We start from the raw sequence: 13,179 nt of genomic DNA, 5'->3' as shown, positions 1-13,179 counted from the left end.
GGGGGCTGAGGACTTGTACGGTTAAATCATTGAGATCCTCTGTGATGCCTCTCATTCTGTCAGCATGGGTCAAAAGTGAGGAACGAGGATGAAGCAACAGGGGGTGGGTAGGATTATGAGGGTCTGCTGGATGTGGGGATGCGGGAGCATGTGGCGACCATGAACACATGTCTCTCCAACCCCACCCCACCCCTAAGTTTTAAATGTTAAATGTTTAACAGGGATGCTCTCAGAAGAGGAGCTTCAAAGGGCCGTGGCAGCGCTGCAGCTGGGTTGGGGGGAAGTGCCGAGTGCAGAGGCTGCCGCTTGCAGGTTTTTCTTTTTGTTTTTTTTTTGTTTTGTTTTTTGCCTCGTGCCAGGCTCACATTCTCATTCTCTGCTGCAATAACAGGTATGTAGCTACACAGAGAATCCACTGATGTTCTCATGGTTTTGACGGCAGAGCATATCCACAACATATGTTCTCCTTGCAATTCTAAATCAGATACGCTTTCATTAAACATTACAGAGACTGAGCTGGAAACAAGCATTGATTCTGTACAGACCCACCCAACTCTCTGGTTTCCCAGATGATCAGCTGCTTTCATCTCTTATGAAAAAAGGGAAATAAATTCTCATTCATTTACTTGGAGCGCGGCTCATTACTCCTTATAGTTGGCACTGAAAGTGCCATTCTGAAATACAGGTTCTGCTGTCCCACATCAGGACCGAAGTCCAGTATCTCTTGCAAGAAAAATCTAATTAAGCCATTGCTAGAGCTCCTGGACACATGAACAAACCCCCTACTAACACATGACCTCTCATGACCTATCAATTGACAGGTATTTATCACCTCATCTTCTGTCCATCTCCAACAGTCTGATCTAGCAGCACTCACGCTTTCAGTCTGCAGCTTGTGGTTGGCACATGGCAACTTCTAGGAATGTCCCCCAAATCAGCTCATCAAAAGTCTGTTGAGCTGGCATCACATTATCTGTTTTTGTTCAGGCTTTTGGTCGCCTTTTTGACAGAGATCAAGCAGCAGGAATCAATAGGATTCTCTGCTATAGGGAAAGTTGTGGCAGTGTAAATATGCACAGCAGTACTGCCCACAGCTAACAAGAAATGTATGTCATGCTAGTATCATTCTGCTGTCAAGAAACATCCAAGTTTTCATACAAACCTCTCAAAATATCTTGAGCTTAAAATATTTAAGCCCTAATAAGATCAGAAGTTAAATACTTGAAGCACTGTGTGTCTGATGTATGCACTCAAAAGAAAGACTTTCAGTGGAGTGCTCCTTTAAAGAATGCAGTATTCCAGCTCTAACAGTAAAAAGTTTTTCAACCAGACATTATACACAACTAAAGATAAATTAATTCTGCGCACACAAGCCTCCCATCAAAGTACAATTCATTTGTAATGCAATCAAAGAGTGGTACCAGATTCTCTCATGTTAAATGAGCAGACTGTCACTGGAAAACATTTATCTCATTAAATGTGATCATCCCATCAGAGTGGAGGCAAATGAGAAGTGATGGCAGATCTGAAATCCGTTCTGACTCAGAGAAGGCTGCTTCAGTAGGCACCATTGCACTCCTGCAGCCGCTCTGTCTAAATCTATCTGGACAGAGAGAGAGAGTGTGTGTTTGTGTGTTCTGTGAGACATTAGCCTCTGTTCTGTGTATGCAGTAAATGAGGAAGGTGTCGGTAAGCCCAGAAATGATGGCTCCCCTACTCGGGTCATTTCAGTCACAGTGGCAGTGACCTGCTGACAGCCCTGGCTTTGTCCACACATACACACACACAAAGAGCAATGTCATGGTATTAACACCTGAGTGGATAGGACTGTGATGCAGACAGACACACACTGCAGAGGCCTGTGTGTGATCCATTATGTCAAAATGATTGTTTTTCTTCTGTCTGTTTGTCTGCTTTGGACAAAGAAGGAATTGAAAGAGAATGAGGGAGGCAGATCCATTAATTTCTCCCCAAGAGACTAAGAAGTCAGGCTCAAATGGGCGTTGCTGCGATGAAAGGGCTGGCACGCCGCGAGTCAGTGTTTCCTTTTTAATGTTCGTAATGACAGGTCGTCATTATGCAAATGACAAAAGGGCCGATCACTGATCGATATGTGCAAATGCAGACGCGGACACACAGGCACACTTGGAGCAGTCATGCACGCACACACACACAGCCTTGAGCGAATCTTAATGCATCCTTCCCCTTTTTAACTATGTATAGGCTACAACACATTGATCTCTAATGTATCAGGTTATGACAGCTCTTCAATATTGCTGGAGGCAGCCGTGGGGCTCACTTCGAGAGCACACAGCTTGAGGCTGCGGACCTGACAGGGGAGAGCTGGCATTACGGAGGAGGCTGTTGTCCTGACTACTGTCACTGCAACTCACAGCAGACCAGGGCTGCTTACTGCAGATATATGACTCAGGCCAGTGTGTGTGTGTGTGTGTGTTACCTTAGCTGACTCCTGAGCCCCTGTTTCCACCTGAGCTATCCCTGCAGAGGTGGATTGGGCACAATAATGAGGGAAACGCTGCCTCTGTGGATCTCTGCGCATAACAAGCTTCTGCACAGAATGTTTATTTTTTCATTGGGCTATCGAACCTGTAGACAGCACGCTGCCTGAAAGAACTGCGAGGATTTACCTAACCTTATATATCTTGTTAGTTATCAGCTATGCCAGCCTTTAAATAATGCTCAGGACAGGCCTTCAGAGTCACTTCGCAAGTAAGCTGTCATGACTGTGCCTTACCTGAAGGAGGCAGCGATCCTTGAAGACATAGCCGATGAGCTTATCCAGGTGCATGAGACACTGGTGGTACCGGATGTGATGGGTGAGAACAGGCAGCATCATGGCGTGCTGTGGAGAACAAAGAGAAATTGGAGATTTTCAGGAAAACAGGTAGAGACATGGAATAAGAATCGTGCCTGATATGAAAGAAGAATGAAGGAAACGTGTTTGCAGAGAAAGTGTGATGAAGAGATTGCCAGAAAGAATGGGAGAGGGTTGGCGAGGGGGGGAGCATGGAGGGAGAAATCAATCAGCCAGTCATTATTTATTAAGTGGTGCTCTGCAACAGAGAGATGAAATAATCAAAAAGCCAATTGCTGCACTGTAAGAGGGAATGACAGAGAGGGGGGAAATTCACATTTGGACAGGACAGTCAAATCGAAGCCCATTCTGACATGTTGACACACTTACACTCCAACAAACACTGACAGACACCTCTGACCTGCGTATTATTAAAAAGAAAAGCTTGAAAGAAGAGTAAAAGGACAGGGAGGAGGAGGGAAGAGATGTGAGTGAAGTCGGTGTGCATGTCGAGAGAGAGAGAGAGAATGTGACACAAAAAGTGAGAACGGAAGCAAAAGAGAAAACAGCCAATGAGTTTGACAGACTCCGGAACCAATCTACTGAATCATTAGTGGAGGCTTATCAAGTTCGGAGTGGTTGAGAAACTGTAGCAAAGGCTGGTGTACACACATTAACCCCGTGCCACCACATGAGAGAGGAGGGAGCCATGCATGTTTTAATTAGTGCTACTGGGGAGGGTGAGCCTGAGGCCCCGCGGCTACAAGCAGTGCTACCACGTAGCCCTGGGGCCATCACAGGGGCCGCGGTGACACTGTCCCTAGGCCTTGTTAAGCAGCCAATTAAACAAAGCCAGGCCCTGGTCGTGTCTACTGCACCTGACCTGCTCTGATGACTGCCTGAGTGACTGAGAGTGTGTGCAGACAGGCGGCAGTGGTCGGGGGGCTTGTTAGAGTTGATACTCCAGTAATTAAAAGGTGGGAAATTTCTAATTTACTGTCACGGGTGACGTTTGGGTATTTTGGACACCGTCCAACTGGACCAGCAGCCTTAATTTACTTTTCCCTCAGCTAAAATGTTACAGGCATGAATTTTAAATTGCACTTTAACTCCTGTTCTCATCATTTTAATAACTGCAGTGTGCTATAACAGAAATACTGAGTTCATTCTGATTTTGTTCCTTAATTACTAAGATTAAAACAATTGCTTTTCTGACATTAAGATTTCATTTTTACTCAAATGAGAAAGACCTCTTTGAATTCTGACTGAGGTCTCTTTTCGGGGATTAAAGTCAGATTTTTCTAGGATTAAGACATCTCTGCTGAGAGAAACGTCTGAATTTTGACCTTTTTTAAGTGACGTTTCAGAAGTTAAAGCATTGACCATTTTCTGAGATTATAATCTATGCTTTGAACAGAATTCTAAGGAGGATTCTGTAAAGTTTCACTCAGAGATTTGATTACGCAATATATTCTCATCAATGCCAAGCGCATTAAAATATCTTTACATACCTGCCACTCAACGATATAGACACATCCTGCATGCTTTGGCATGGTTATGTGATCAATAAGTGGGTGGATGAATGTATAAACTAAGTAATGATAAATGAATAAATGCAGCTCACTGCTGCAGTGAATAAAGACTCACCCACACGTCGAGAAAACAAACTGCTTTTGAGAATGTTTTTGACCGATTGATGGCCTTAACATTGATGTGTTCAGGGATACAAAGCAGAAAAACAAATGAAAAAATAAACACAGAAATTTATATTAAATTATTAAAAAAACAACAACAAAATAAAAAAAATAAAATAATGAATAAATAACTCCCATCCCTCCCTCCAGTGTGCAGCCCGGTCCTTGACAGAGTCTTTCAAGTGAAACAACCTTGGCGTTGCCGAGCGATGTCGGTAACAAGGGGGTTGATTTTGTTCAGAAAAAAAAGCGCCTGCTTCTAGAATCAAGAAGCTGTGGGTCAGTTTAGCCGTTATCTCCTGTCTGTGTCACATGTTGAGCCGAGTGTACCACCGTAGTTCGGACTGAAATTATTCATGAAGCAATTAGCTGTAGCAGTACAGCTTGAAGCAAATATAATTGGACAGCAATTATGGATTGGATCCTTCTTTGCTAGACCTTGCTGTAAGAGGGGTCTGGCTTGCAAAGCTAGAACTTTCCGTCATTCGCAGGAGTATCAGCTGTAGGCCATCTTTACTGCATACAGAGAGAGTATTCATAGAAAAAAGTGATGCCAATTATCTTCTGAGTAAGATGCGAAATAAAAAGGATAGACAACAAATGAATGTAAAGCAAAACAGAGCATACTGGTCTATTTCATTACACTGACAAACCCATGCAGCTCTTTGTGTTTCACTGGGCACAGCATGGTGCTCACTCATTCAGGGTTATGGTTCAAGTCTCATTAGGGCTGTCCATTCTAAATTGCATGCACACATTGAAGTACAAGCTGAACATGCTTTCCCACTTCCACAAAATGATAAAAACAAAATTCCATCTTAACAGGAAAAGACTTTTGTCAAAGTTGTATATAAATAACCTGTCAAGTCTGACTCATTACCTAATGACTGGTATGGGTTCTGAGGCGCTGTGGGAGTCCACTTTCCGTACACGGATTTTGTGACGCAACAAGTGGAAAGATTAGAAGTTTCTGACTGTGGCTGTGGCCATGTGTCTGTCTGAGTGGAGACTGCAGTTTTAAAGGATAATTGCTTTCAGTTCCAAATTTTGTAGTTCGGGGTATCATCACAGAGAGGATGTGGACATTGTGAACACCGGAAAAATACCTTATTAGACGGGAGGAGGCTTACACTGAACCAAGAAAAGTCTTAATAAATAATTTGAACTTTACTCTTCATTTCAGCATTTAAATTAATACAAAGGATATACCAAAACTGCAATAAAGACTACAGGCTTTACCTACTCTGCAGAAGGTCTCAAAAAATTGAATTTTAAAGTTTAAAATTGAATTTTAACAGTCGTCTGGCTGTGAATTTATGTCATCAGAGAGCCCAACCTCTATAACAGCCTCTTTGAGTTGATTAAGTTGATGAAGTTAACCCATCTCTTTTTTCCTCTATGAAAGCACAAATCCAATCATCAGTTCAGATATCTGAGTCAGACTTGAATCACTTCAGCATGTCGTCCTAAATCCCAGACCCAGACCTGATATGTGACGGAGTGTCAAAACATGTGCAGCTTTTTGCGTATATGAACACGCTAAGCGTTAGCGTCACCACTGTGCAGCAGCACAGTCGCACATACTTGATGTTTTCTGTTGTAGGTGATGCAGACGACACAAATGAAAGTCGATGTGCACGTGTGCCATATCAGAAGACAGTCTGATGCAAGCCCCATGTGTAATTACCGTATGCTAAAGTCATCAGCACACTCAAATCTGATTTGTGCAAAAGAACTACATAATGTGAACACAGCCAAAGTTGCCTCTGGCTCTGTGGCTACAGTTCCCTGGCAGTGTGCTAACTCAGGTATCATGTGATTTAAAATTTAAAAAAAAAGATGTTTAACACTGTTTAATGCATCTACTCAGCACTACTGGAACTAAAGAAATTCAAAACTCCAGGAGGAAATTTTGCAGCTCCAGGTTCATAGATGTGAGGAATTGTGCCTGTATGATGTCACCGAGAGCCATCTGGGCAAAATCAGGGGTAAAAGAGGTTGGCAGGTTGGCACTCACAATTTTTTTATATTACTCAGGCTATACATGTCAATGTAAAAGTCAGCATTTGCAACAGTAATTAAGAAGATCTGTACAAAACCATGTATCTGTGAAACATCTGAGTGCAGTGCAAGTTTCATCTACGAGTGTGTTTTGCAGTGTGTATGCCAGCATTTGACGGGTGTTACCTGACAGACGTCGGAGCGGATGCCAGTCTTCCAGAAGCCCTGACTGCTTAGCTCCACTGTCACCTCACGGCGCATAGTGTTCTTCTGACGGATCTTCTGAAGAGCTTCCTGCCAAACAACCAAGCAAGTCAATTATTGATCCACTGGAGCACAGCCTACGGGGACAGCTCCCATTTTCAAAAAAAAAAAAAAAAACCCTCACCCCACCCTTATAGCCTCCCTTCTTTCACTCCCAACAGGCTGGCACATGCAATAAACTGAAATGACTGTGGCCTGACACACATACAGTATAGCAGTGGACAGAAGCAACAGGGGAAGTGACAGCTCTGCTGGTTGTGGCTAATTGAGGCACTGCATTGGGTCAGCATGGCTGTGGCGAGCAGTGAAGGTGCTCCTGGGTGTAATATGGCTGATGCTGTGGCTTCAGATGCAGCAAGCGAGAGGCACCTGCCTGCCCATTAGGACCACCACACCAGAGCCCAGAGGTTCCTCCATCAGCAGCAGCAGGAATCATTACACACACACAAACACATGTCAGCAACCCTACAGCAACTAACCGGGGATTCGGCAGAGGGAGGGGGGAGGTTCGAGTCTGACACAAGAGGTCCCACAAATAACAACCAAGAAGGAAGAATTTATTGACAGCCTGCACTTCCTGAATGTGTGTGTGCATGTGTGTGTGCGTTTCATTCAACTGAGACACTATCGACTCCGTCTGAGTTAGCCGTGATCTGCCTAAAATGGAACGCCAGGAATTTTTGACTCGCAGAGGAAATAAGAACAACAAAGGCATGAATAAATAATGCCATCCTACTTTGAACTGCGCATCAAAGTGAACACGCTCACCCACGCGCAAATACATGCATGCGCAACCACACACACACACACAACTAATCTTTCCACGGACAGCCAGCCACTGTATATGGAAAGCGGTAATCACAGAGAAAAGCGAATGATATGTAAATACTTTCTAATGCAGGGTCAGGGAATGGACGGATGCACAAAAGTAAATAATTAACTAGAAAGAGACAAACTTTCTACTAGTCAAATAGACTTTCAACATGCATCCTTTAGATTGTGCTTTGCAAGGCTGAGGTCAAACACTGACTATAATACATGTGCCTGCGGTCTTTTGCCATTCATTTTTTGCATCTTTGCTGGACAGACAGAAAGACTTATAGACTGTTGACCAAATAAATGAAATGTCTTGAAGAGCTGGATTCCAGTGCCAAAATCCTAGCACACCTTAATCAATGCTAAAATATACTGAGAAAGAAAAGTCTGTTCAGTTCTTGTGTGGCCCGACTGGAAACCAACGGAAAATCTCAAAGATGCTCCTCATGTGGCTCGACTGAGCTCGGCCAAATCTGCGAAGAAGAATCAGAGTAAATCCCCAAATCCACATATGCTGAGCTGATAGAGAGAACTCCAAGCTGAATTCACTGCCAAAGTACTGACTCGGGGCTGAATGCTTATTCAAATTAAAGATGAGAGATAATAAAGTAACATAATTCTGTATTTCATTTTGAATACTCAGACAAAAAATGTCTTAGAGTGTGATTTAACCTTGTCATTATAGGCTTTATTTTGAACCTTCCAACATCCTGAAATGCATAATGTCTGACTTTGGCAAATACGACCAAATCTAAGCTTAGAATTGTGATATTTCATCAAAACCACTTTATTCTATGGGATTCTACTTAAATAAAATAATAAAAAAACACAGTATGTTTTACATACCGGTAGGTGGACCTAGGCAGCCATGACTGAGTGACACTCATTTCAGGCAATTTTTTGCTTATCTGCAGGCTTGATGTGTAAAGGCAGTTAAAATGTATATATATATATATATATATATTTTACTATATAGATATCTATAGCATAAACGCGCCCATGTTTATTGCTTTAACTGTGTTATCCTGCATAAAGGAAAAAAAATGTTTGAGTTTGAGATGGATGCTAAGGCGTGCATCAAAAGTGTAGAAGGTCACTTCTCACACAGGGGCACGCCTTTGGTCTCAATGATGTTATGTGGATTTGAGTGCAAGGATATCAGAGGAACACCTCTGACAGGGTGATTGTTAATGGTAGAAATCACCTATCAGATGAGCAGACATTTAGCTTTTCACTGAAAGACCATTTACAGAGGAAGCTTCAGCGTTCCCGTGGGCATTTAAGTGAGTAGCGATGCCACACTGCCACAGCAGTGAAGAGACACTGACACGGCTAATGCTTTTGGTGGAGTCTGATGTAGCCAGTGTGTGTGTGTGTGACGGTGCATGTGTTTGGGTTCACTAATTGCTCCGGCACAGGTTGACAGTAAGATTGTCAGGGCCTGTTAGCCAGGGAGCTTTGCAGAGCTACCTGGGAAACAAGCTAATTGAGCTCTGAGTTCTTGCTCATTATTGGCTCAGAGTGTATCAAACAGTCAGGAAGAGACTGGAGCTGCGGCGCACAAGCTGAAGAGAACTTACAGCACTTCCTTACAGCAAAGATAAAGTGCTGTAAAGAGGTTGTTCTTAGGCCACACACACAGCTCGGCTGCCCTGCAAATCCCAGTGGCAACATGGTCATTACTTCACCAAATCTAAACCTTTTCCATTCACACTCCCATGTGGTGCTTTGACCTTCACAATCAACTCAAGAGAGCAGTTATGGCCATTTTATTCTGAGCTGTAAATTCATCTAAATTATGCATTATAGGATGGGTTCGCATTTTTCATGTGTGTCATGAAATTACAGTCACAGGTAATATAACACCTTAACTTTTGGAAATACAAACAAGTGTAGGCTTTAAAATCATGACAACTCACTACAACTGCTGCTTTAGTGTTTAAAAATTAAAAAATTCTAAAAAAAAAAAAAAAAAAAAAAAAAAAGTCCACTTCAGTGCTATGAGAAAGTCAGTCACATAATACAATTCACAGAGTGTTCGGCTGATCTGCAGTCTTTGTGCAAAGTAGAGTGGAAAACTGGCTAGAGGCTGTAAGAATCAAAATAATTAAATATCTATAGCATGTGGCGCTCCCATATCGATCACACCTGCAGGCACTTGCAAAAAGTCCATTTTTTAAAATCAATAATCAAAGAAATCCAGCTTTTTCCTTTTCATGATTTATGCCTTTTTAACCATGTTATACGTTGCAAAGGCATGTTTGAGTTTCACTAGGCACAATAAAGATATTTCCATAGAGGTTCATATATTACAATGAAGAATGAGCAACAGTGGATGAAAACAATGTGATAAAAGCTAGGGCTAGGTGTTTACAGGGTTTAAAAGTTCCAGATGAGCAGCATTTGATCCAGTGTGCAAACCAGGAGGAATAGCGTGTGAGAAATCTGTTGTGTTTTTTAACCCACCTCTCTCTGTGTCAGCTTCTGCTTGTCAATCTGCTTGACCTTGGGGCTGTTGGCCAGCAGGTGGCGTAGTTTCACGTAGCTCTTCCACAGCTTCTGGTACCTGCAGACAGTATAAGGTGTCAGAGCCGACAGAAGTCCATCTCCACCACACCATCACTCCCCTTCACTCTTCTCCTTTCCAACAACACATCAATATTTTATCTGCCGCTTGCCTGATATTAAACATAATTTAAAAGTTGCCTCTGGCCATTATTGCATTAGGTTCTGTGTGTGTGTGTGAGGGGCAGAGGATGCAGAGCAATCTCTGTGTTTTCAAATGTCCAGTGTTTAAACTGAGAGCAGAGGTCCAACAGTTGAGAAGCCCTAACACATGACTCGGGAGCTATCCTCATTTCATATAAAGCCTCATTGTCTTTGCTCTCATTTGCATCTGAAAAGCGGCAGGGAGTTATCGGCAAGGTGACATGTAGCCGCCATACTAACCACCACCCCTCGTTCTCCCTCTCCCTCGCTCTCCCTCTCTTTTCAATCAGACCTCCTGATTGATGCACTGAGGGCCAAGTGTGACCGTTCTGCTCCCATTCAGGAGACTTTCTCCTCATTTACCCAGAGTTATTCAATTATGATTGGTAGGATGGAGGGGTAAGATGGCGGGGGCTTGGGGGATAGGACAGTGCATTGACACAGAGAAAGGGAGAGAGCCATAAAGATAGAGAAGAGAAAAGAGAGAGCGAGTAAGGTGGGAGGAAGGAAGGAAGAAAGGAAAGTAGGAAGGAAGAGGAGGGCGGTGGATATGTACTGTGGAATAGAAGAATTATAGAGCTTTAATAGCAGGGACTTCATTAGAGACTGAGACGAGGGAATGAGACGGCTTTACCGCCCCGATTATCAGCTCACCACCACCTCCGCACTGAAGCAGACCGAGTGGACGAGAGAGGGAGAAAGACAGAGAGAGAGAGAGAAAGTCTATCCAGCCTGGGAGGCCCCCTCGTCCCCAATCCGCTCCAATGACCTTTCCACAGATCCGCTGTGTGCTCTCGGGGTAGCACTGCCGCGGTTCTCGCCATTCCCTGCACATGCTTTCATTAGCATATGCTGCCTCTTTCTTTCTCTTCACCCTTCTCACCCCTTCTTCTCCCCCTCCTGTTTTCTATCTCCAGCCCTTTTCAGATGTGAAACACTGCTGGCTTCATCTATCGGGTAAAGTAATGGCTTTTCACCATGTGAACATGGGTCTCTGTTACTTAAAAGTCCCATAATGGCTCAGACCTGATGAGACTACTCTGGAAAGATCCACGATGTTACTGATATTAAACGTATATTGAAGCTGTGAATATGAGTGATGCTTGCACCTGCTTGATTTAATTTATCATCAATCACTGGATAAAACATACACCTCGTCACCCCTATTAGCAGTGAGGTTTCCTGTAAATATTGAGATATAATCAAAAGACATCTGTATGTGTTGATGTGACTTTTGTCAAATTAAAGTTAAATTAATTAAACATTACACTGCTCATTTTGTGTGATAAAAAAAACCCACTCACACATCTTAAATACATTATTAACAGTGAAATTTGCAGGATTTTCTTAAATGTGGGTAAACCTGCTAATAAAGGTGACTCCTTTCCCACTGCCACCACACAGCACTGAAGTTTCTGCTGTGTTGCTGCATCTTTGCATGTGCACAGGGGACTGTGACAATGCTAACTAGACATACAAGCATCTTTGAAGAGGGACAGTATTTGAACTGGATTGGATGACGTGATCTCCAAGAAAGGATCCCACACTGTTAGTGACAGCCACAGGTGTGTATAGATATTATAACCTTAAAATGAAACCTGAGACCGGAGATATAACCTGATGTAACAGCCAATCACATTTCCTCATAAAATACAATACATACACACAACAGTGAAAAAAGGTACTCCAATATAATAAAACTGTAATCAGCTACCAGGGCTTGGATCAACATAGAAACAAAGTGCCAGTAGAGTGGCAACATTAGAAAAAAATGCTCCATTCAGAGCTCAGTATGTAAATGATGTGCTCAGCTTAGGCTCATGACTGACAAGAGACTTTGCCACTGTGAATCCATATGTCACTGAGGCATGAATGCAGACAGCATTCAATTCAGACTTCAGCCAGGTTGCGAGTGTTATTATAATTCGTTGAGACCGACATGCAAAACTGACAGCACATTTAAGAGGATGTCTAAACCGGGGTTTGTCTCCTGGAGTTTGTTTTTACTTCTCTGAACATGACTCATATCTTTTTTTTTCTTTCCCTGTTCCTATGATTCTATTATGTTTCCCTCATGTTTTCTTGCTGTCATTTCTGTCCTCTGGCATCCGGCTCCTTTTTTCTTTACATTCCCTGACCTCTGACATGTCATCATTCTTGCCTCAGTGGTCGTGATAGAGCTGGAGAAGCTCGAGTGGCAGCCCTGAACACAAGTGTGTCCAGTGGGCAGTGTGAAGGGAAGAAGACAACACAGCGTCTTCAGTCTCCTGAGTTAATATATGCTGCTGCTTTGTCCGAGGCTCCCTCTCTCTGTGGCATTGGCGACGCCGCAATCAACACCGACTCCTGCCCTCGCTACACGCATCATTAGTGGTGGTAGGAAATCCTTTCCGCTGGTCTCTTACTACTCGTTTCTGCATCAGCTAATGATGTCCCAGTCCATCCATAAATTTGTCGTTGTCTGCCGCTTTGAGAAGTTTGACATGGCAGCGAGGCGCACAAGGATGAAAGAGCCTAGCGGACACATTGGCTAAAACGTAGCGGCAGGGGAGAGGGGACATTAGTCGAAAGGGAAGAAGCAAACTAGTTCTGCCTAAATGGATTTCCTAATGATCATTCTCTTGTTTGCGTCTTTATCATCACCACCATTTTCTCCCTGCACCTCCATCGGACTGTTGTGACGTTTTGAGTTTAAAAGAAATCCACAGGTTTAAATTTAGAATGAGAGCAGACTGCTGACTTTTGATTGGTGCTTGTTGTCGCATCCCTTTGAACACCTTGGAGACTGCCGCTCACATGATCTTAATACACTGCTTTTGTTAATTATGCAGATGCACAGTACAGCATTCCCTCCTGCAGCCCTGTGGTGTCTGCATGTTT

The 13,179-nt window shown here is 43.2% G+C and overlaps 1 protein-coding gene across 2 annotated transcripts in view; it reads right to left on the bottom strand.

Annotated features, from left to right (window-relative positions):
* Positions 1–13,179, bottom strand: part of drosha (drosha ribonuclease III) — an 80,544-nt gene that overhangs the window by 53,823 nt on the left and 13,542 nt on the right. For both annotated transcript variants that reach the window (XM_028433329.1, XM_028433328.1), the window contains exons 15-17: positions 10,057–10,156; positions 6,697–6,804; positions 2,756–2,863 (exon numbers count right to left, since the gene is read on the bottom strand). In XM_028433329.1, the coding sequence (XP_028289130.1) occupies positions 2,756–2,863; positions 6,697–6,804; positions 10,057–10,156 (316 nt within the window). The remainder of the gene's footprint in view (positions 1–2,755; positions 2,864–6,696; positions 6,805–10,056; positions 10,157–13,179) is intronic.

The sequence above is a fragment of the Parambassis ranga genome, chromosome 20, assembly GCF_900634625.1.
Source record: "Parambassis ranga chromosome 20, fParRan2.1, whole genome shotgun sequence".
Taxonomy (NCBI): domain Eukaryota; kingdom Metazoa; phylum Chordata; class Actinopteri; family Ambassidae; genus Parambassis; species Parambassis ranga.
The sequence above is the reverse complement of the archived record's forward strand: the minus strand, read 5'-3'. Positions and strand labels throughout refer to the sequence as shown.